This window comes from Dinoponera quadriceps, unplaced genomic scaffold, assembly GCF_001313825.1.
Source record: "Dinoponera quadriceps isolate SergipeBrazil2010 unplaced genomic scaffold, ASM131382v1 scaffold707, whole genome shotgun sequence".
NCBI lineage: Eukaryota > Metazoa > Arthropoda > Insecta > Hymenoptera > Formicidae > Dinoponera > Dinoponera quadriceps.
The window spans coordinates 1419284-1440686 of record NW_014555450.1 but is presented as its reverse complement, the minus strand read 5'-3'; the positions used below and the strand labels follow the sequence as shown (position 1 = coordinate 1440686).

Here is a 21403-nt window from a genome sequence, read left to right as displayed (position 1 = left end):
CAAAATTTAATTAAGGACAAAGTAAGAGTATGCGGATCGTGAGCTCGTGAAGGGCAGGGGATAGAGTGCGATTACGTTCGCTAAAAGTGACGCCGCTAATGAGATTGTTTGCGATTTGCTACGCAGCAAAGTAACGTTGAGGCAAACACATGAGATTTCTCAATTGCGAGGAAGGAGCAAATATATCAAATCTGCTATTACCTTCGAATTTTCTCTCTCGCAGATATGTCATTCTCTCTTCCGTGCACGTACGCAGCCGGGGTGAATTGCACCTACACATCGACACGTGTGTATACTTTCTCGATAAGTGGCCACTCGACACTGTACGAGCTAGACGTACCTTCCTATTCGTGGCACAATTTTCGAAGATCGATATATCGAGCGACGTACTGGTGTCTTCAAATAGCATACTACTAGTTAGCGCCTCCTCCAATCCTTCGGGAAGAGAGTCGAACGAGATGAAGAAACTGCGGAAAAACTGGAAGAGCGCCATTGATGACATTTTTCTTCGAAATGCAACAACATATATGTCATTGTGACAAACCAAACGTCCAAAAAATCCAATGTAGCTTTATCGCAATCCACATAAAGCCCATGTGTGTGTGTGTGTGTGTGTGTGTGTGTGTGTGAAGGGTCACATTGCAAAACAAGAGAAGATCATGGGATTGACTTGAAATTTGAAGGAATTTCAACGGATCGAGGAAGCGATAATTTATAACGAATCTACTCGCGATTAAAAAGAAAAATATAAACGCTCCCTGTCGACGACGACGATGTTGCCGCATTGGGGTAAATTTGAGCGACGTAAACCAATGACACGAGTATCCCTGGGGTGATCACCACCTCTTTCCACATCCTCTCGTCGATCCAGCGCGATACTCCAGATTTCTATCCCAGGCCTGTCTTCGTATACGTCATGAGCGGGAGTTACCCCTTCTTTCCCTGGCACTTGTTCCCTCTGTTAAGTGGAGGTGGAGTTAGGCGGTAAGGTACTGCCGTCGGTCCACCACCACCGCTGCGACCATCGCCGCCGCTGCCACCACCACCACCGCTGCCGCCGCCACCTCCACCTGCACCACTTTCACGGTTCGTGTCTATATGCGACGATGAGGATTCTGCAGATTTGACAAAGTCGTTTCCAAGAATTCAGTCGTCGTCTGTCCGTTCTCGTAAATTCGGGGGTACCGATTAGGCGCAGTTTCAGTCTTGGGCCGTTCGGACAAGACCTTTCCTTGTTTCATGAAGAGCAAACTCATTTTCTCGCATTCCCTTCGTTGTGTCGCGACACGAAGATGCGTTAAAAGTAACCAACCATGTCCACGGAGGAGATAGGCATGTTTTCCGCGACACTTTCGTCCGTCTTGCTCCTTCTGTTTTTCGGCCGTGCGGCGAATGCTCAGTGAGTACACAACGTTCATGTTGCTATGTTGAACAATCAGATTTTCCGAGAAATATTGCGCGCAAATCAAATAATTGCTTGGAAGATATCGTTCGATAAATTGCATTTGTAAGGAACGGAGGCTGCGTAATAAGTAGAGTTAAGATTGGCCACGCTAAAAGTTTGAACGGTACTATGGAGCGTCGTCGTCTATAAATAATTAGTTAATTGATATATATCGCGCAATGACGTGTCACGTGAAAACGGTTCAATTTTTGGAATCGTCCATTAAAATTACAGAAGAAGCTTAGAATTTTTCGATCTTCTGCCGGAGGATCCAAAGTTTTATGACAAAATGCGACCTCCCAAGAAAGACGGCCAGGCAACCGTAGTGTATTTTCACGTTACCGTTATGGGACTCGATTCCATCGACGAAAATTCAATGGTAAAACTTGGCATAATTTTGGCAAATGTTAATAGAAAGTGAGAAATTGCTTATTACTTTTGTTTCATTGAGTCGCACTGAGTGAACAATAATGCCCGACGAGTTACTTTTGCAGACATACGCTGCTGACATTTTCTTTGCCCAAACATGGAAGGACAATAGGCTTCGATTGCCGGAAAACATGACATCCGAGTATAGGTATAAGCTTGCTAGAAACACGTGCTCACGCATTGTTAGCTTTGTCGATTAACTCTTCGATTTGCATTCCGCTCGATGAAATTGAAGATTACTGGAGGTCGACTGGTTGAAGAACATGTGGCGGCCGGATTCCTTCTTTAAAAACGCGAAATCGGTGACTTTTCAAACTATGACGATACCGAATCATTATCTGTGGCTATACAAGGACAAAACCATTCTCTACATGGTGAAGTGAGTTTACATGAGAAAGCTTCTCACCGTAGGTGACCGACGTTTGAGAAAATATTCATGATTTTAGACTGACCTTAAAACTCTCTTGCGCCATGAATTTTCTTATTTACCCCCACGATACTCAGGAATGTAAACTGCAAATGGAAAGTCGTAAGTCACAATTATAATTGGTAAATTGTACTCTTATTGAGCGTTCGTATCTCACGTGCAAACAAAACGGTCAACAGTGTCGCACACGACGGACGAAATGATTTTCCAGTGGGATCCCGATGTTCCTCTCGTTGTAGACGAGAACATCGAGTTGCCCCAGTTGCAACTCGTTAAGAATTATACAGCCGACTGCACGCAAGTCTACTCCACGGGTAAGTGAATGACTGTACGTCGGGACGGTTCTTCTATGATACGGTTATTTTACGTATTAAGAAAGTCTCTTGAGGACGTTTTACGACTCCAAGAAGCACCCATGCGTTCATATCATTTGAGAGACTTTTTAGATCCCGCAATATCGTTTAACAATCATCAGGTAACTTCACCTGTCTCGAGGTCATATTCGTGCTGAAGCGACGTCTCGGTTATTACATGTTCCACACCTATGTTCCAACGTGCTTGATCGTCATCATGTCGGTGAGTAGCGCGAAGATTTGAACGCGTTTTGAAACATATGCTTGTCACCGAATATAACGGTGTGATATTGCGCGCAGTGGATGTCGTTCTGGATAAAACCCGAGGCCGCGCCTGCCAGAGTTACCTTAGGGGTCACCTCGTTACTCACCCTGTCCACGCAGCACGCCAAGAGCCAAGCCTCGTTACCGCCTGTTTCGTATTTGAAGGCCGTTGATGCCTTCATGTCGGTTTGCACAATGTTCGTGTTTATGGCGCTGATGGAGTATTGTCTCGTGAACATTGTCCTCGGTGACTCGGATGCGAAACCCGTGCCCCCGCCGCCACCCCCGACGACGACGAGCACCGCGGATTCGGCTAAGCTCGACAAGATCTTCGATATCGCCACCAAGGTAACACCTGGATGAAAAACAGCTCCCATCACCACCTAAGGCAGCCTAAGGTCGAAGGATTTCTCCAGCTCTCTCCGCAGGCTCTGCTTGATTATGTCGCCGAGATCAATTTTTCGATTGGACCGATTGAAAAAAAAAAAAAATTGAAAAACCGACCACATCCATGTACGATAAGGGGGTATCATCGCAATGCTGCGAGAAAACATAGGTGATTACTCGAAAGGTGATGAAGCATTTGTTCCCATTGCGAATGCACATTTTCAAGCAAAATTTTACTCAATTATCCAACTGAACTTTGAGGCTGATCCAATGAGAACCGCGGCTTCCTGCAGAGAAAATTACAAGGAGAGTGATAGAAAGAGAGAGAGAGAGAGAGGGAGGGAGGGAGGGAGGGAGAAAATATTCGATAAAAATTGTCAGTTTGTTATAATTGTTACACCATCGATCTCAGGCTAGCCTATTTTGGACCACTCCTATGCCTCGAATAGAGGAAAGGTAATCAGGTTTCAATTTCGCAGTTACTTTTCCGCAGGATTCGCAACTAAAAAGATTTGTTGGTACTCGCACTAAAATCGTGCGTGTGTGACAAATGCTGTTACTAACATTCCTTTCTTGCTAAGAGAATTCTTCTTGCTAAATTTTCGGCAATGTTTGTCGTCATTACGTAACGCGCATACACTTGCCGCATTCACTCAAATCCGTGCAATGCGAGAAGCTCTTTCTTTCGAGGATCATAATAATTTTAACATTTTCGTAACTGCGTTTTGCGGCTATTGTCATCCGAAATTGTGTCCCGCTCTGCGAGGCATGGGAGACGGATGGTCTGCATGGTGATGGTTCATGTTGTGATGGTTGTCACGCAGGAATGCGCAATGTTGTTATCCTGCCGATCGCAGAAATCACCGGCCGCCCCATCATCCGGACCCACCCCGGCGCAAAGGGCGCGGATACGCGCCCTCAACATTGACCGTGTCTCGCGCGTTTTCTTCCCCTTTCTGTTCGCCGTGTTGAACGTCACTTACTGGATAATGTTCGCCGAATACATTTAAACGACAGTGACGAGGTAACTCGCGAAAGAATGATTGTATGGCTGTCGGTGTACTCCGAAAGAAACGAACAAGAGGAAGGACGACAACGAAGATACGTGTCGATGATAAAACCAGCGGCGGTACGTAGATATATGTGAAGCATATATCAAAGAGCAATACGATTCTTTTGGAAAAATTTCTTTATTATCTAACGCAATAAACGGTTTAATCCCGAAAACGAATCCCGATGAAATTAGCGGAGATTCGCAATGAAAAAACGTTATGGAATACTGGAGGAGAATCGAAGGAAAATACAACTAGTGCGAATAATAGGCGTAAAATCTAGTGTAACATATAAAGGCTTCTAAAATGTCTCTCTTTCACATATGCGCACGCACACACTCACACACACACACACACACACACACACACACGCACACTCTCTCTCTCTGAGATTTTTACTCTTTCGAATTTATTCCCTACGAGACATATTGTAAAGGCTTTATTATATTATCATCGTATTGTTACAATACATGTGTAAACTCTTTCTCATCCGACTTTTTATCTTTTCATCTTTGAGCACTTTAACACAATATGAGGAATTTACAAACAATTTTGCAAAACGGTATACTAAAATGATTATAAAATCACGCGATGTGCTTTGATTGTTAATTTGAAAACAAATTTATTGCGGGCCGCTTGAAAGTAAGATATTCGCTATGCGCGGCGCGGATGTAACAACGCACGGAACATTTCCGCGCGTTACTACGTTCTTTATAAATGATTTAAAATGATTTTCCCTTCTTTTCCATTTCATTATCGTGCATTTATATTTAGCCATCTCTTAGTCGTGTGTTTTAACAAACGAAGACGCTATTTGCAGCCAGTGTGGCATCCTTGTACGTACATAAGTATTAGACGCGTAATCTAAGATTTAAAGCAGATGAGAATGTTTCCAGTCGCAACAACAGAGATATCGTCATCGAGCCTACTTTGTCCTATTCTGTTACACAAATCTTTTTCCGTGTACCTACTCACACACACACGAACGAATGTATACGCGTCAGACATTCTATGTACGTGTATACACACAAGTTATTGTAAATGTTGTTTTCGTTAAATAATGTTCTTATTTGTATGATAAACGTGTACAATCGCCCGAGTAGCTCAGGATCAACGACGTACGCTAAGGTTGCGTATTAAGAATATAGAAAATGTCGTCATGTTTACTTCAGCTTCGCACCATGCTTTGTTCATCGTATAAAACTTGTATCTCGACGCGAAGGCCTAATAGAAAATTCTCAGACGCACAGTTTGTAATGTTGTCAATCTGGTAATACGCGTCTAATGAAAACATATAAACCAAATCTTGGATTTTGATTTTTAAATATTATAAAGGAATGCGCGTTACTAAATCTTTGCGTCATCGAAATGTTATCGCAATAAGTAACATTGAATGTTTCACTAACGTATCTATATTATACATCTGTATAACGTTAATAATGTGCATAATAAAAAGCAAGTAATTTTTCGTCGATATAGGTTCCAATTCAATTTTATTCCTTTGATATCATGAGTCTCTCTTACATGAAAATTTCTCGTTTTCCCAACAGTTTGAAAAAAAAAAAAAAGCAAAGATTCCCGACAAGAATAGTTGTAGTATAGTTTTAATCGAATGATAACGCGGATAATACCAATGAAAGATTTTTTTTCAATTTTAATGAAATAAATAATCTGTGGTAAGTTTATTTTTATTCATATCGCTGTATAATTTGATGTAAGATATAATTAATTGGAAAATTCATTATATCTTTGTATATTGCCATCTATTGGTGCTAAGTAAGACTACAGAACGAAGTCATTGTCAGTAAAAAGGAAATCTGTTCTGGTTCGTACCTTTATTCCCCGCCTACACATTCAACCCCACCAGAGTGAATCGCGCAGGATCGTATCAACCGCATAGTACTCGGCAAAACGTTTTTCTGTTTCTTTTCCATTCGTCATTTTATATATATATACACACACACATATGTGTCAATCTCATATGACTGAGATAAAAATAGGATTATGTAGTAAACTGATAGTACAGGACACAATATGATTTTGCAACGATCCTCTTCTTTTACGAAATTTGATTCATGTTAAGGCATGTATAAATTTCATAAAAAATATATATATATATATATATACTACAAAAATACAAGATATACAAAGAAATACAATGTAAGAGATATGTTTTCTCAAGAGACGTAGAGGCATTATCTTCATATTTTGCGCGAGTTGACCAATGTCACTTTGAATGTTGAACTCCGCCTAAATCCGAAATTTTCGCCGTGATTCTATATCGAACGTCACGAGTCAGTACGACGAATTCTTTGTGCTAATTGGGGTGAATTAATTCTAAAGGCAGACAGGACGAGAAGCGCGATAATATCCGGCGTTGTGCGATTGTCCGCTGTCACGGATAGGCCGACACAACGAATCAGTACATTCGCGTGGAGAAACGGAAAGTGGGATCATCGTGGAGGAAGGAAGCGTAGCGTGGGCTGCCTTATCTGTACAATGTACCCCAGCTACGATAGCAGAATGCCATCGCCTTCTCTTCCTCGTCTCGCCTTTCCAGGGCAGTTCGCCGCTTCCCGTTCTCTTTCGTCGCGCGCCGAGATACGCGTGTCATCGGATAGATTTGTGAAATCGGAACGTAGCGCGGAACACATGCTTAAATATCGTCAATATTGTGTCGTATGCTCCGATTAAATCATTATTCGAACAAAATGTTACAGGCATTTGTATTGTGAATTTGGCGAAATTTTTCAATCTCCTTTCCTCTCTTCCCACCCCCCCCCCATTTCTTCATATTAAACAATATTTTTTGCAAAACAAACCTAAAAGAATGCACGAGAGTTGATTTGTTCTTCCGTTTATAACTGAAGAAACTTCTAAAGATGTCGGCAGAATGAAGGATATCACAAGGTTTGAAAATTCTTCATCTCAAGATGTTTCCTCATTGATTTATATGTGATCGATAAGGGATGATATCCGGAATTGACACAACTGGAATAAATGTATGAATTCAAACGGTCTCGTAAAATCGAGGTTGTTTAATTGAAGATTTTATTTTTCTTCTTGTTACCGGTCAGCAAGATGCTAACAAGAACCATTCATTGATTCAAGTCCTCACGTTGGACCATATTCGAGTTCAAGCAGTACGCTTCATTAATTAATTGGAGCGTAAGCACATTGCTGTTTTAAAAATGACGTTTAAAATTACGGAGATTCATAAGCTTTACAACACAATATATAGGCTTTGAAGGACCAGCGTGCATGTGTGCCGCACATGTGCGGCAGTATAATCATCGGCGGTATAACGGGTGTGCGAGAAACATAATTCGCAAGAGTTGACACAAATTGGAGACGTTACTGGATTTGAAGTTCTCATTCTGTGCGATAAATGTTTCCCGCGACGCGTTATTGCGTACAGCATGCATAAAAAGTGACACTATCAGGCGACAGAACGTTGACCTATGATAGAAGACCTATTTACACGCGAAAAATATTCTCTTTATGCGATGAATTTATCGTATCGTTAGTAATCATCCAAAGGATTATCACCGAAAAGCAACGTTTACAAGGTATACATCAATATTAGAACAGGATTATTACTACAGTTGAGATGAGAAAACCTTCGGGAATTTCGAAACTTTTCCTACTTTCTTCAATAATTGCGTATTCAATAATTTGCTCTTTCTCCGATTCCTCGGAATCGTTAAAGAGGCAGGTATTTGCACGCGTACTAAGATTTGACGACTTGTCTCGAGTTTCCCGTAAATGAATTTCTGGAAAATCGCACTCAGTCGCGCACGTAGCTTGGAAAAGTGCGATCTATTTAGCAAACTATCTCAACTACGTGTTCTTTCATCTTGCAAAAAATCAGGCTTCTCGTTTGGTCGATGAAGAGGAGAGAAAATGACGCTTAAATATCGAGCTATTTCGGATCTCTTCGAGGATTTGTGAATATAAATTTCTTCTCTGCCGGCCCGGCATTCAGTCCCACTCGTCGCTTTTCCATCTGTTGTTCCCTCTCCCGTTCGTTCCCGCGAAGCTTCGTGACCGTTTGTACGGCACTGACGGGCACCTCGAGCGGAGTCGCGACTCGGCAAGCCGAGACTCAGCCTGAGAGAGACGCGCGTCACAAGGCGCGTCCGCCGTGTTTTTCATTTTCCGTGCTCGTGTACAATTTTCCAGCAGTGTTGCTGCCGCGTGCACCTGTCAAGAAAGGGCCGAGTTGCGTTACCGCGAGGATAACGTGGGTTCAGTGATAGAAGATCAACGAATGACGTTGAGGTAGACGACGACAACGAGGTGAGCTGTCCACAGGTTTCGGCGAGTTCCGGCCGTGTCGAGAACTCGCAGCGTGCCACTCGTAACTTGGAAGCGACGACGCCGTTTCAAGAAGAGACTTTTCGTCGACTTGCGTGCGGTAGGGAAGACTATTTGCAGCGAGTGCATTGACGCAGTTACAGAGCGCAGGTAGAGAGAGAGAGAGAGAGAGAGAGTGAGATAAAAAAGATACGGCACATCGACTGCAGCGAGAAGAATCACTCTTGTTTTACAAGTGCGCGGCAATGACTTTTGCGATGTTTGTTGTTATTCTTTCAATTCAATTCTGAAATTTCACATTTTTCTCACTTTTCATATTTTGAATATGACACGGGGAAAATTATTTCGACACCGTTACTCCCTCTCTCTCTCTTTCTCTCTGAGTATAAAACGCGCAATCCTTTTTATTTTTGGAATAAAAATAATTGTTAAAAATTGTTAGATACCTGCTTCTATTATTTGATCTGATGTTATTGGAAAATGCTCTTCTTGAAATAAGTAACATGCTGATAAGCCTCTTTCTCTCCCTCATATTGTGTTTTTTCATAAGTATTTACAATTTTAGGCAATATATTTCTTTATCAGGGGGTCTTTGTAACTGATCACAAACACATGTTTTCAAGTTAAAAAAAAGTAAAGAGATATTTTGTTCGTAATAATTTCGTATTATTTCCGCGATATTTAATTTTTTTCTCGTAGAAATTTGAACCACATAGTCGATGAGGCTCAGCACCGTCGCGAAAAAATCTACATAGACAGAAGAAAAGCAGAACAACAATGCACCGTGTTCATCATAGACATGTGGCCCTTGCAGCTTTAATTGTTATACTTAATATTTTAACAGGTACGTAATTGATATGCATTTTTAATATTATACTTTAATTTATTAATGCAAAGTGATTTGTCAAAATATACAATTCTCGTCTATGTCTAAACATCCTGTTTTTCAAGAGTAAAGAGTTTAAAAAAAAATGTACCTTTGTACGTTTTACAACTCGTTTCTTTTTCTATTTAAATACTAGCGCTTTTCAACGCTGGATTAATAATCGATATTGCAAAAGGATGACATAACAAAATTATTTCTTTTAGGGTGGATAAAGTGCGGCCCAAATTCCACATATATCGTTCTCTTTTAACGAACAAACTCTTTATCCGCCGCCGATTAGATAATGATGTGACCCCGCGACCTGCCTTCCTTTTGAAAGCAGCAAGTTTATTTCGGCTTCTAAATGCGAATCATCTTACAAACGTATATAGATCCTCGTGTATATTTATCGATCGATTCTGAGAAGAGACTATTCAACAGACGTAAATCGCGCGCAAATGTTAATTTATCATTATAGATCGCAGTGCCGTTATAATACGACAAAGTTGTATCCCACCGGAGACTTACTGGTTTTTATCTACAATTTTTCATCATCTCAGTCTGTTTTATTTATTTTTGTATTTTCATAACGATCGATATTTTTCGAATAACTAGTTGTTGCACAGTTAACAGAATATTTTTCAGGACTGCCTTGTCTAATAAACATCCGGCTGTTCTTTGCGATAGCCTCCACCGGTAGTATAACGCCTCTTGATAACTGTTTCAGCGTACTTCAGCGTCATTTGAGACATTTCTGGAAAGATCACTTTGCACTTAGAATAATTACAGTTTTTTGCGCACGAACATTATTTGCGTCACCCAATTCCTTCTTCCCTTTCTTACTTTTCTTCTTAAGCGAAATTTTGTCAAGAAAATGTTCTCTCTGAATTGATTCTTCGAAATCTTTCTTAACGTTCTTTTATTGATTCTTTATAGGATTCGTAAATTCTCAATATGGACTGAGAGAATACAGACCACCACCCAGAGGTAAGAGACTCTGTTCTCCTTCGAAACTTTTATACATTATTTTCGCGAAAGAATATTCATACGGAAGTGAAACTCAGTTCCAACGTAATGGATTTTTGCTGCTATCTTGGGCCGACCGGTCGAATATTCAAGCGTTGGAATGGAAAGATTCCTGCTGAATGTTTTACGACTCAGTCGATTGTTTTTAGTGTTATCTTGAATTTGAAAGCAGCCGAGAGTCGTTCTTCGTCGCGTTAACGACTCTCCGAGTCTGATCTCTGGTCCAGTTTCTGACAGTGAAATGAGATTTTTTCTTCTCTTCGCGGAATAAGTTTCACCGTACAACTTAGAAGAGAGAACCATATCAGCATATTTTTATAAAACTACGAAAACTCTTACTCGACGCGAGTAAAGAGAGGGAAGACATGCAACTATAAATAAAAGCGGGGGTATTGTTCAGGATCGGTGCAGAGAGGGGATATGTCACCCGCAGAGGTGATGACAGAACATCGTAATCGGCGTCCAGTCGCTCCAAAATCAAGAGGTAGCGTTCGTAAATACGCCATATATTCCTTCGGGGTATTGTAGTTAATTCGACACACATGTCGTAATGTTGCTCACACAATGCAACTTAAGAAGAATAATATTTTTAACACGAATAAAGATTTATTTCAAAACTGGTTCCCTCTGTAGCTAATTCTCCCTTAGTTTTTATCTTCATTCATTTTAATCCCAATGTAAATACGCGCGCGCACTAACGTCGTATGTACTAATCGACGCGAACCAACCCCAACAGAAGCAATATTCTCCTCGGCACATACGATTTATCACGGTGACCCCGCTGTTCTAGGAGAAGGAAATAATTACATGTGACTGAAATAAAATTCATGCGACGAGAAAGTGTAACATATAAGAGTTCTTTCACAGGATCGCACGCGAAAATACCACACCCCTGTGAGCAGAGCTCGTGTTACCCAGCGACTGGAAATTTGCTGATCGGTCGAAAGAACAAACTGAACGCTTCGTCGACGTGCGGTCTGAAGGGACCCGAGAGGTTCTGCATCGTTTCTCATCTGAAAGAGAGAAAGAAATGTTTCTTCTGCGACTCGTCGTTTCCCAAGCGGCAGCATAACATCGAGAACATCGTCGGCAGGTGAGATTCCGCCACTTTATCTCTCACAAGAGAAAATTCTACAATAAACGTGTTAAATAGCAAGTCGTGGTGGCAAGCTGAGAACGGGGTGGAAAATGTTACGATACGCTTCGATCTTGAAGCGGAATTTCACTTCACGCATATCATCATTCGCTTCCAAACCTTCCGACCAGCCGCCATGCTGATCGAACGATCGTACGATTTCGGGGAGACCTGGCAGGTATACCGGTACTTCGCTCACAACTGTGAACACTATTTCCCCGGGATCCCTACCCATCAGCCTCAAAGGTTAACGGACGTTATCTGCGAGACGAGATACTCGGCTGTGGCTCCTTCCAATGGCGGCGACGTAATTTTCAGGTAGGCGGTTTTTCAACAAATTTCCTCGCGTGCGTTTGTTTAGTATCTTGACTCACGTTACATCTCTCCGTGTCTCTATTTCAAATTCAGTTATTCCCTTCGGTAGATTTTCCACACTTTTGGTGGAAGGATTATATGTAATATAACGCGCAGACATATAAATCGCTCGAGACACCGTGTACATTATCGCATTGACGCGGATCTCATTGAGCGCAAGCATAATTATCGGCCGCGCGCACAAGAAAAATTGATTCGAGCCGTAAAAAACATAGAATAAGAAATGTGCATGTCTCTGTGTGATCTATGAGACACGCAAAGTCCGAAATGAAGCAAGCTCGTTTTCACGTTTCAGAGTGCTGCCGCGAAATTTAGACATCGTCAATCCGTATTCGAAAGAAGTGCAGAATCTTTTAAAGATAACCAATCTTAGAATCAACATGACGAGACTTCACACTCTGGGTGACGATTTGCTCGACGATCGTGCCGAAATTCGCGAAAAGTATTATTACGCCATCGAGGACATGGTGATACGTGGCTCCTGTTCCTGCTACGGACACGCGTCCAGGTGTTTACCGTTGCCCGGAGTCATCGACGAGGTGGACATGGTGCACGGCAGATGCGAGTGTACTCACAACACCAAGGGCCTCAATTGCGAGAAATGCGAGGACTTTTACAACGATCTGCCGTGGAAGCCGGCAGTTGGCAAGCAAACGAACGCCTGCAGACGTTGCAATTGCAACAATCACACCACGTCTTGCCACTTTGACGAGGCGGTCTACGACAGATCGGGAAGAGTGTCCGGCGGAGTCTGCGACGATTGCCAGCACAATACGCGAGGGCAGAATTGCGAACAGTGCAAGCCATTCTTTTATCACGTTATTTTGAAGGATATCTCCGATCCGGAAGCTTGTCAACGTGAGTGATCACACTTGAGCCTCCCTTTCTCAGGCTTTCGCGATAAGCTTTAATGTGTCATATATATTGCGCCGATTTCCTGCGAAAGATTATGAGAGATTAATCGAGAAAGAGTACATTCTTTTGCTCCGTGCAGCGTGCAACTGTAATCTGGGCGGATCCGTGGACGATGGGATTTGCGACTCGAGAACCGACGTTCTCAGTGGCGACGAGTCCGGACGTTGCCATTGCAAAGCGAATGTCGAGGGACGTCCTTGCGACCGTTGCAAGAACGGCTTTTGGAACTTTGATCCCGATAATCCCGAAGGATGTCAAGGTAATGGCAGTTAATCATCGAACGATGAGCTTGACGAACTCATTGCCCTTTCCTTAATTATGCGTAGCCTGCACCTGCAACATTCTGGGCACCGTTGACAATCAGGGCTGCGATATGGTGACCGGCGAATGCACGTGCAAACGTTACGTCACCGCGCGCGATTGCAACCAGTGCCTGCCGAATTATTGGGGGCTCTCCGAGGACCGCGACGGATGCAAACCCTGCGACTGCGATCCCGGCGGCTCTTACGAGGATTCCTGCGATGTCGTCACCGGTCAGTGCAGATGTAGACCTCACGTCAGCGGGAGAACGTGCAATCAACCGGAGCAGAGTTACTACACCGGCTCGCTCGATTTCCTCATCTACGAAGGGGAGTTATCCAGAGCTAGCGATGTGAGTAGTAAAGCCAATTAACGCAGTGCAGAGAGACAACTGTCGTAGAAACAAGGCAGAGAATACCGTGTTTTTTCCGCGATATATGCGCACGTTTCGTTTCCTGCCATCGGAATATGAAATCGACAGAGAGGGAGAGAAAGAGAGGGGGGGGGGGAAGGATCCTCTCTTTCAAGGAGATGGGCAGATTTGTGTTCGTAAGACAAAAATTCGGACAAAACGAGAAGAAATTTGTGCGAATTATTCCAAATAATACACACAAACAATACTCACTGGGCGACAAAGAAATGAATTACTTTCAGAACTGTCAAGTGGTAATCAGAGAGCCTTATCGCGACGGCAAGAACAGCACGTGGACTGGCACGGGTTTCATGAAGGCCCTCGAGGACTCGATATTGAACTTCACCATTGACGACATACGCAGATCCATGTGGTACGATGTGATCGTTCGATACGAGCCGGTGCATCACGGTGTTTGGAACGATGTGCAAATCATCCTCGAGAGAGACAGTCCACCGGATCCGAACGGTCCGTGCGCCGACTGGACACCCGAGTACGATCGCTTATGGGCCCAATTGCCGATACGATCGAGAAGCGCCGTGGCGCAACCCTCTATATGCTTGGAAACGGGAAAAAGATACAATCTCGTGCTGCAGTTTCGCAAGTTTAACGGCCTACCGGACACGCCTTCGGCTTCCATCCTGGTCGACTCGGTAATGTGTACTATCAACCTATACGAATAACGACGAATTCAATGATCTCATAATTGCTAATAATTATATATAAGTAAAATGATGAATGTTTTTCGTTTGGAAACCTGAGTCACGTGAGAATTCCTCATTTTATCATGTTATCGTAGGTTGTTTTGAAACCGAGGATAGACGTGATACCCTTCTTCAAAACACCGGGCGTGGGTGAATTGCGTCGCCAGGAATACGAGCATTACCACTGTAACGACTTTTTTAACGACGTCAATGTCATGTGGAACAATATACCCGAGATTTGCCGAAAGTATCAAAATAGTATCGGCTACTATGTTTTCGAGGGTGCTCATTGTAAGTAACTCTGATATAAATCACAGCTCTGCGCGCGCACAAAGTGGTATACTTTTTTCTCTTTAACGGATTATTTGTAATTTTTTTTTTTTAATCAATTTCACTCGTGCACAACATTGAATTTCAGCTTGCGAGTGTAATCCGACGGGATCTCGCAGTCTTCTCTGTGAAAATTACGGTGGAACGTGTCCCTGCAAGCCAAACGTGGTTGGCAGACGTTGCGATCGTTGCGCACCGGGCACATACGGATTCGGTCCCGAAGGTTGCATCCCTTGCGACTGCGACGGGGTCGGTGCTCTCGACAACTTTTGCGACGTCGAGACCGGCCGCTGCAAGTGTCGTCGTAACACTTACGGCAGAACCTGCGGCCAGTGCGAACCTGGTTTTTGGAACTTTCCGCACTGTCAACGTTGCGAGTGCAACGGACATGCGGACAGTTGCGACTCCAAGACTGGCGCTTGCATCAATTGCAGAGACTACACTACCGGACACAATTGCGACCGTTGTATCGATACCTTTTACGGCGATCCACGAATCGGCGTCGATATTCCCTGCAGGGCGTGTCCGTGTCCAGGTAAGACAATGGCGTGTGATGAAAGCCGCATGTTCCTAGCATTTGTAGTTGCAATCGTAGTATATATACTCTTCTCTTGTTTGAGTTGCATTAGAGTAGAGAAAGAGAGTTTAATCATGGGGGGGGGGGGGGTTTANGGGGGGGGGGGGGGATTACATCTACAGAATGTGACAAATATGCGTTCAACGCGAAGGTGAGTAAAAGCGCGCGTAGTTAGCGAGGAACCACGCTAGAAGAAGCAAGCCGAGTGAACAGCTTCAAGAGATATCGATGATAATTTAGGATGTTGTTTTGACATTACTCATATTCAAATATCACGATATTAAAGCGGTAAGATTAATTAATTTAACGTAGTTATAATTCGCTGTTGGCCAGACCGAGTAAACGAGAAGAAAGAAAACATTCTCGGGTTAATGAATAAGAAAGAATAATAGTTGTGAAATCAAGTAATATCGCTTCGTTATCATCATTATTATTATTTTGTCAGGCACTCTCGAGTCCGGCCACTCGTACGCCGACGGCTGCTCGTTAGATTCGATAACGCAGGACGTGATTTGCGAATGTTTCGAGGGTTATGCCGGGCCCCGATGCGAACACTGTGCCGAGAATTATTTCGGCAATCCCGAAGTACCCGGTGGTAGTTGCGAGCCCTGCGAGTGCAGCAACAACACAGATTTGCGTCGGCCAGGCAACTGCGATCCGCACACCGGTCGTTGCCTCCAGTGCTTGTACAACACCGACGGTCCGAATTGCCAAATCTGCAAAGCCGGCTTTCACGGCAACGCCCTGCGACAGGATTGTCAAGATTGCAATTGCAATGTGTTGGGCACCGACAAGGCCGTGGGGCCGTGCGACAACCTCACCGGACAATGCCCATGCTTACCGCATGTCATCGGACAGCTTTGCGATTCCTGCGAAGAGAATCACTGGAGGATAGCTAGCGGAGAGGGCTGCGATCCTTGCGAGTGCGACACGATTGGAAGCGTGTCAGACAGGTTTGCACAGATGAAATTTACGAAAAATCACAGTACTGCGTACATCATAGGTTTCTCATCGCGGACGGAAGAGTTTCTCTGACTGTCGGTGAAGAAAATCTTGATGAATCAGACTGGCGTCGTTGATGAAAATCTTACCTCAAATTCTTTCTCTGTTCATTCATTCGACAATACTGCTCGTTGGATAGAGGGTGCTTTCCGTCCAATCATTCGAGATATGAAAAGGTCGTTATTGTTTGCGCAGATGCAATCCTTACGACGGCACTTGCGAGTGTAGGCCGGGCTTCGGCGGTAGACGGTGCAACGAGTGTCAAACGAACTTCTGGGGTAACCCGAACGTGGAGTGTTACCCGTGCGAGTGCGACGTGATCGGCTCCGCCAGTCAGCAGTGCGACAGGGATACCGGAGTGTGCGTTTGTCACAAGGGTATCGGCGGTGAGAAATGCGACCAATGCGACCGCGGCTATCACGGTGACGCGCCTCAGTGTAGCCCCTGCGGCGAATGCTTCGACAATTGGGATCTGATACTGAGTGGTCTCAGAAACAAGACGAACACCGTAATCGATGAGGCTTCGAGGATACAGAAGGTTGGTACGTCCGGAGTTTACAGTCAGGAATTCGACGACATGGAAACGTCGCTGAACGAGGTAAAGGCGCTGATCGCTAACACCACCATCCGAGCGCAAGACCTGGGCGCCTTGAACGTCTTGGCCGCGGAATTGGAGAAGAATATCACCGAATCGGCGCAGCGGCAGCTGGAAAACATCAACAACCTCTCGGAGAACGTCAGTCAAAGAGTTAATCTCGGGGACGTCGCGCTGAAAGGACTGAAGAATCGAACGAACAGCTTGCACGAGGCCGCCGCCGAACTGAGGGAGAACGCTACCAGGCTGCAAGAGGAGAACGTGCAGGGCGCGTTGAATGTGACTCAGCAGATGGCCGAGCAGTCCAGGCAGGCTGAGAGAATGGCCAACGACACCAGCAACGTTCTGGCCGATGCCGAGCGATTCCGCAAGCATACTGAGAATCTCCTGGCGAAGAACCGCGTCACCGTCGATGACGCCCAAGAGAGGAACAAGGAATCGTTGGTAAAGCTGAACGAGAAGCTGAGGACGTTCGGTATGATTATACCCGAACTGAACAAGCTCATGTGCGGACACAACGTAACGGATTGCAGCACCGTCTGCGGTGGCGCGGGCTGCGGCTTCTGCGGCGGGCTGTCCTGCGACCCTGGCGCGATCACCAAGACCAATCAAGCTCTAGACGTGGCGAGGCAGCAGGTTGTCAGGATCAAAACTCACAAGGACGAGGCCGAGCAATTGTTGCGCAACGTACGTAAAACGTTCTCTTTTTCCTTCAGGCACGCTTCTTCGTTTCATTCTGACAAATATCGAGGAAAATTTCTCAAAATACCATCTTTCAACTTAATGCGTACAATATTAATTTATAAGAAAAAAACTTTCCCCTTCAGATGAGTCAAATCAAGCAAGACTCTACAGCGGCGAGATCCAACGCTCAAGACGCCTTCAATTACGCGTGGGACGCGCGCAACCGTTCCGAAAACATTTCCAAGGAGCTCGTGGACATAACCAATCGAATCTGGGACAATATGAACGACGAGCAACCTACGCCGTCTATGGTGAGGGATCTCGCGAGCAAGGTGCTCGAGAAGAACATTCAGCTGGAGCCGGACGAGATTACGCGGTTGGCCGATCGCATCAAGAGTATCGTCGGCTCACTCACCGATTCGGAGAGAATTCTCGCCGACACCAGGGACGATCTTCAACTGGCTCGCGAGCTCGAGCAACGCGCCAATCGCGCGAAAGAAGCCGCTATTGAGAAGCAAGACTTGGCCAGCAAGGTGATTCTGCTGTTGAACGATGCGCAGGAAGCGCAAGAGAAGGCACAGACCGCCATCGACAAGGCGGAGGCGGATGTGCTCAAGTCGCAAAAGGACTTGGTGGACATCGCCGATGTGACGAGAGCTGCTCAGATTCAAGCGAACAACACCACCCAGTCCGTGGAGGCTTTGGACACTCGTCTCAAGCAGCTGCAGCTGCAATCGGTCAGAAATGACTTTGTGCTGACGAAGGAGATCAGCGTGGAGGCGAAAAAGGTTGCCGAGGAGGCGCGAGTGATCGACGACAAGACGAGAAAGCTGTCGGAGGAGTACGCAAGAGCGGACGAGTCGTTGCACCAGCGGGTGAACAAGAGCAAGGGTGATATACAGCGGGCGAAGAAGCTTTTGCAGCGAGCCTCCGAACTGACGGCGGATACGTCGACCAAGTTCAAGGACTTGGACGGCATGGAGAGCGTGTACAGGGACAACGAGAGGCTGCTGAATGACCTGATGAGAGACGTGGACGCGCTGACGATGGAGATGGAGAAACACTTGGAGGAGATCGAGAAAAACTCGCAGTTGTACAGACAATGTTCCGCTTAAAACAAGCGTCATCCGTTCCGATCGCGCGTTTCCAATGCATCCCTTATGCATCACACGACGACTTTCGTCGTTATGCTCGACACAGAAATATTCTTACGATGTGTAGAATAGATCACATTTTTATTTTGATCGGACGAATGATCGTTTCCAGTTAGAGTTGTATCTCGCGTTAATGCGAGAAATATTACGTCTTTGTGAGGTCGGTCCTTGTAATTGTGCAATAGCTGCGGTTTTCAATTTTGGAACGGAAGAATGAAACATGTATGAAGCACAGAGTGAGGCGGATAATTATTATCACCTGGAAAATATCTTTGAAAAATAAAAATATTTTATCAACGACTGAACAAGTTTACGGAAGGTAGTGATGGCGAGAAGTGTTGAATAATGTTGATTTATTTTTCATACTTGGAAGATATTCAAGGGATATATTCAGACAGTAAAATGCCTTGATATAAATTGTGTCGTTTCACATTTCTTTTCTAGAAAGTATCACGAAAAGCGAGGAGAATTATATTAGTGACATAAATGGTGGGGCCCCATTAGTAGTTGTTAAGAAAGAGAGAGAGAGAAAGGACGATTTATATATCTCTCTCTTGGTGTTCGATACTGCCAGCGAGTCTTTTCCAGGTCATTTTTCATCCTTTTTGCAATTTTTATATCATAGTGCGCTCTCACACATTTTTTATCTTTATTATAAGAATATAAACTGTTCTGTCCGCTAAAATGTGCATCACTTTATGACACGCGGTACTTAAAGTCACGAGAAACAGCGTAGCAAAGTATTAACGCTAGACGATACAAATTACATGTAAATAACTCTAAAATAACTATAATACAGGTTTAAGATATTAATGTATAGATAATCGGATTAACTGGATATTCGACAATAACGCTGATAACGCGCATAAATATGACACGCATATTTCACCTATGAACGAAGTAAATTTCAAGTGACGTTCTCGATTATCGTAGTGTCTGTGAATAGTTACAGTCAGCGTATTTGTAAATATATAATGTCACCTGCGGCGTATAAGATCGCGAACCTTCCACGATTTTTCTCGCTATTTCCTTCTTTGGAATTCTCCTCATTTCAAATTCGAATTCTTGTCTCTATAAGAATGGCCGAGTATCACGCACATCAAAATAACATGCCGAGAAAGGCTAACAATATATTCGTGTAATTATCGTTTGACAACGTAAGAGTCAAAGAGAGATTCGTTATTTATGTTATCGTTGCGATCGATTTTTCATACATTGTATCGTTGAGAATTCCGCTCGACACAAGCGGGAATGATGCTATGATAAAGCCAAAAAGAATTCAATAATATTTAATATTATGTTACGAGAATAATGTACACACGCAAGTTAATATGTAGTATTAGAGGAGTAAAATAAAAATGTGAGAAGTTACTAAATGGAAAGAAGGAACGGATGGAGCCTGTGAGTTAACTCTTCATATTCTATCGCGCTGAAATACGAATTTCTCGTATTGCATCCAAGTTAGTACAGCGCATTAAAAGTGTGCGATTTAAAGCTTAACCGCTTATCTATACGAGGTTTTTACGCGGATATCGCGCGCGATACCGCAGGAGGAAAACGTCGCGATATCTCTATTTCCTCTCACTTGCTACGTGTTTCTCATGAAATAATAGGATGTGCCAACGGCGTCGCCGCTATTCAACTTAATCGAACAATGACGCTTGTCGAGCGACCGATGATAAAGTAACGCGCGGCGGTATATTTTTTCAATCAAAATATACTTTCTCAACGCCCGCGTCTCTCCGCAGAGGCCCGAAATAGGTTTTATCGTTTATTATTGTAGAGTCTCTGGTTACGTCGAAGCCATGTGCGCGATTATATTTTCCCTCATCAAATGTCGTACGCGCCCGATGTCGTTCCTCCGTAAGGAGGAACTTTCGTGCGAACTCTTGCTAGTCTTGCTCCATGCGGAATGTTTTATCAGTCATTTCGGTCCATTCCTTAAAGTCGCCCTTTTCCTTTCAGAGAGCTTACGCACGCACGGATATTTCGTGAATAGCGCACTGTTGAATTCAAATGGCGTTCAGCAGGCCGCGCACAATGGGTTCATTCAGTACGCGAATCAGTGGTTCTCCCACATGGGAGCGAGAAAAATGGAACGAGGAAAGACGCCCTGGTAGTCCGTTATATTATATAACGAACCTCAATCCTCTGATATTTCCCGAGGAAATGAATATTTGAAAGGAGCGTTTTTCGGAAAAAAAGAAAAGAACATTTAGACCGCAACAATTAGGTGAGAACATTCCTAATTCGCGCGCTCGCTATTTGTTCTTTTTTTTGTTCTTTTCACTCCACAAGACTTTTTTCCTTGTTTTCTATAAAAGCAACGTAATTGCACGGTCGTATAACACGCGGGAATCATTTTTTATATTCCGGCTGGCAGTTCCTGACCGCAATGACGAATCAACAGCAACGATATCAGGCAGCTGTATCTTCTTTTTAAATTTCTTTCTACCAAGCGGCAATGCCGAGCGGAAGACACAGAGAAGTTTGTCTTTTTTTAAAAGAATCTTCTTAGTCAGAGAGGGATGTAACAAGGCGAGTGATGTGAAATTCTCGAGAGAACGATAGACGACATTCGCGGACGAGGTATTTCCGGCGCTGAAGTAATTGTCCGGTCTGTTACGATACGCGTTGTACGAATATATATTCGAGG

General features: G+C 44.0%; 2 protein-coding genes across 5 annotated transcripts; both read left to right on the top strand.

The window, feature by feature from the left end:
* Positions 1-1175: 1175 nt before the first annotated feature.
* On the top strand, positions 1176-5790 carry LOC106744180 (glycine receptor subunit alpha-2). 2 transcript variants are annotated; one of them, XM_014618677.1, is made up of 9 exons: positions 1176-1399; positions 1679-1823; positions 1939-2021; positions 2109-2252; positions 2320-2402; positions 2480-2614; positions 2776-2876; positions 2954-3265; positions 4162-5790. In XM_014618677.1, the coding sequence occupies exons 1-9, from the start codon at positions 1314-1316 to the stop codon at positions 4312-4314; spliced, it is 1242 nt and encodes a 413-aa protein (XP_014474163.1). In that variant the 5' UTR covers positions 1176-1313; the 3' UTR covers positions 4315-5790. The 2 variants fall into 2 exon arrangements, with proteins under 2 accessions (XP_014474163.1, XP_014474162.1); XM_014618676.1 differs by having other exon boundaries at positions 4129-5790.
* A 2639-nt stretch (positions 5791-8429) lies between these two features.
* Positions 8430-19560, top strand: LOC106744261 (laminin subunit beta-1). Of its 3 annotated transcripts, none has more exons than XM_014618884.1 (14): positions 8430-8655; positions 9373-9517; positions 10475-10525; positions 11432-11657; positions 11718-12017; positions 12370-12932; positions 13069-13248; positions 13316-13641; positions 13944-14354; positions 14501-14696; positions 14824-15270; positions 15758-16265; positions 16510-17596; positions 17737-19560. In XM_014618884.1, exons 2-14 carry the CDS (start codon positions 9451-9453, stop codon positions 18706-18708), a joined length of 5334 nt encoding a protein of 1777 aa, XP_014474370.1. In that variant the 5' UTR covers positions 8430-8655; positions 9373-9450; the 3' UTR covers positions 18709-19560. The 3 variants fall into 3 exon arrangements, with proteins under 3 accessions (XP_014474370.1, XP_014474368.1, XP_014474369.1); XM_014618882.1 differs by having other exon boundaries at positions 8430-8773; XM_014618883.1 differs by having other exon boundaries at positions 8430-8823.
* The last annotated feature ends 1843 nt before the right edge of the window (positions 19561-21403 follow it).

What these genes read in the sequence shown, in the direction of transcription:
- LOC106744261 (XM_014618884.1), top strand. Translation starts at nt 9,451, where the DNA reads ATGCACCGTGTTCATCATAGACATGTGGCCCTTGCAGCTTTAATTGTT. An exon ending in ATACAGACCACCACCCAGAG is followed by an intron (nt 10,526 to 11,431) that starts GTAAGAGACTCT and finishes GTTCTTTCACAG; the next exon opens with GATCGCACGCGAAAATACCA. An exon ending in TAATCCCGAAGGATGTCAAG is followed by an intron (nt 13,249 to 13,315) that starts GTAATGGCAGTT and finishes AATTATGCGTAG; the next exon opens with CCTGCACCTGCAACATTCTG.
- LOC106744180 (XM_014618676.1), top strand. Translation starts at nt 1,314, where the DNA reads ATGTCCACGGAGGAGATAGGCATGTTTTCCGCGACACTTTCGTCCGTC. An exon ending in CCATCGACGAAAATTCAATG is followed by an intron (nt 1,824 to 1,938) that starts GTAAAACTTGGC and finishes TTACTTTTGCAG; the next exon opens with ACATACGCTGCTGACATTTT. An exon ending in TCTTCGATATCGCCACCAAG is followed by an intron (nt 3,266 to 4,128) that starts GTAACACCTGGA and finishes GTTGTCACGCAG; the next exon opens with GAATGCGCAATGTTGTTATC.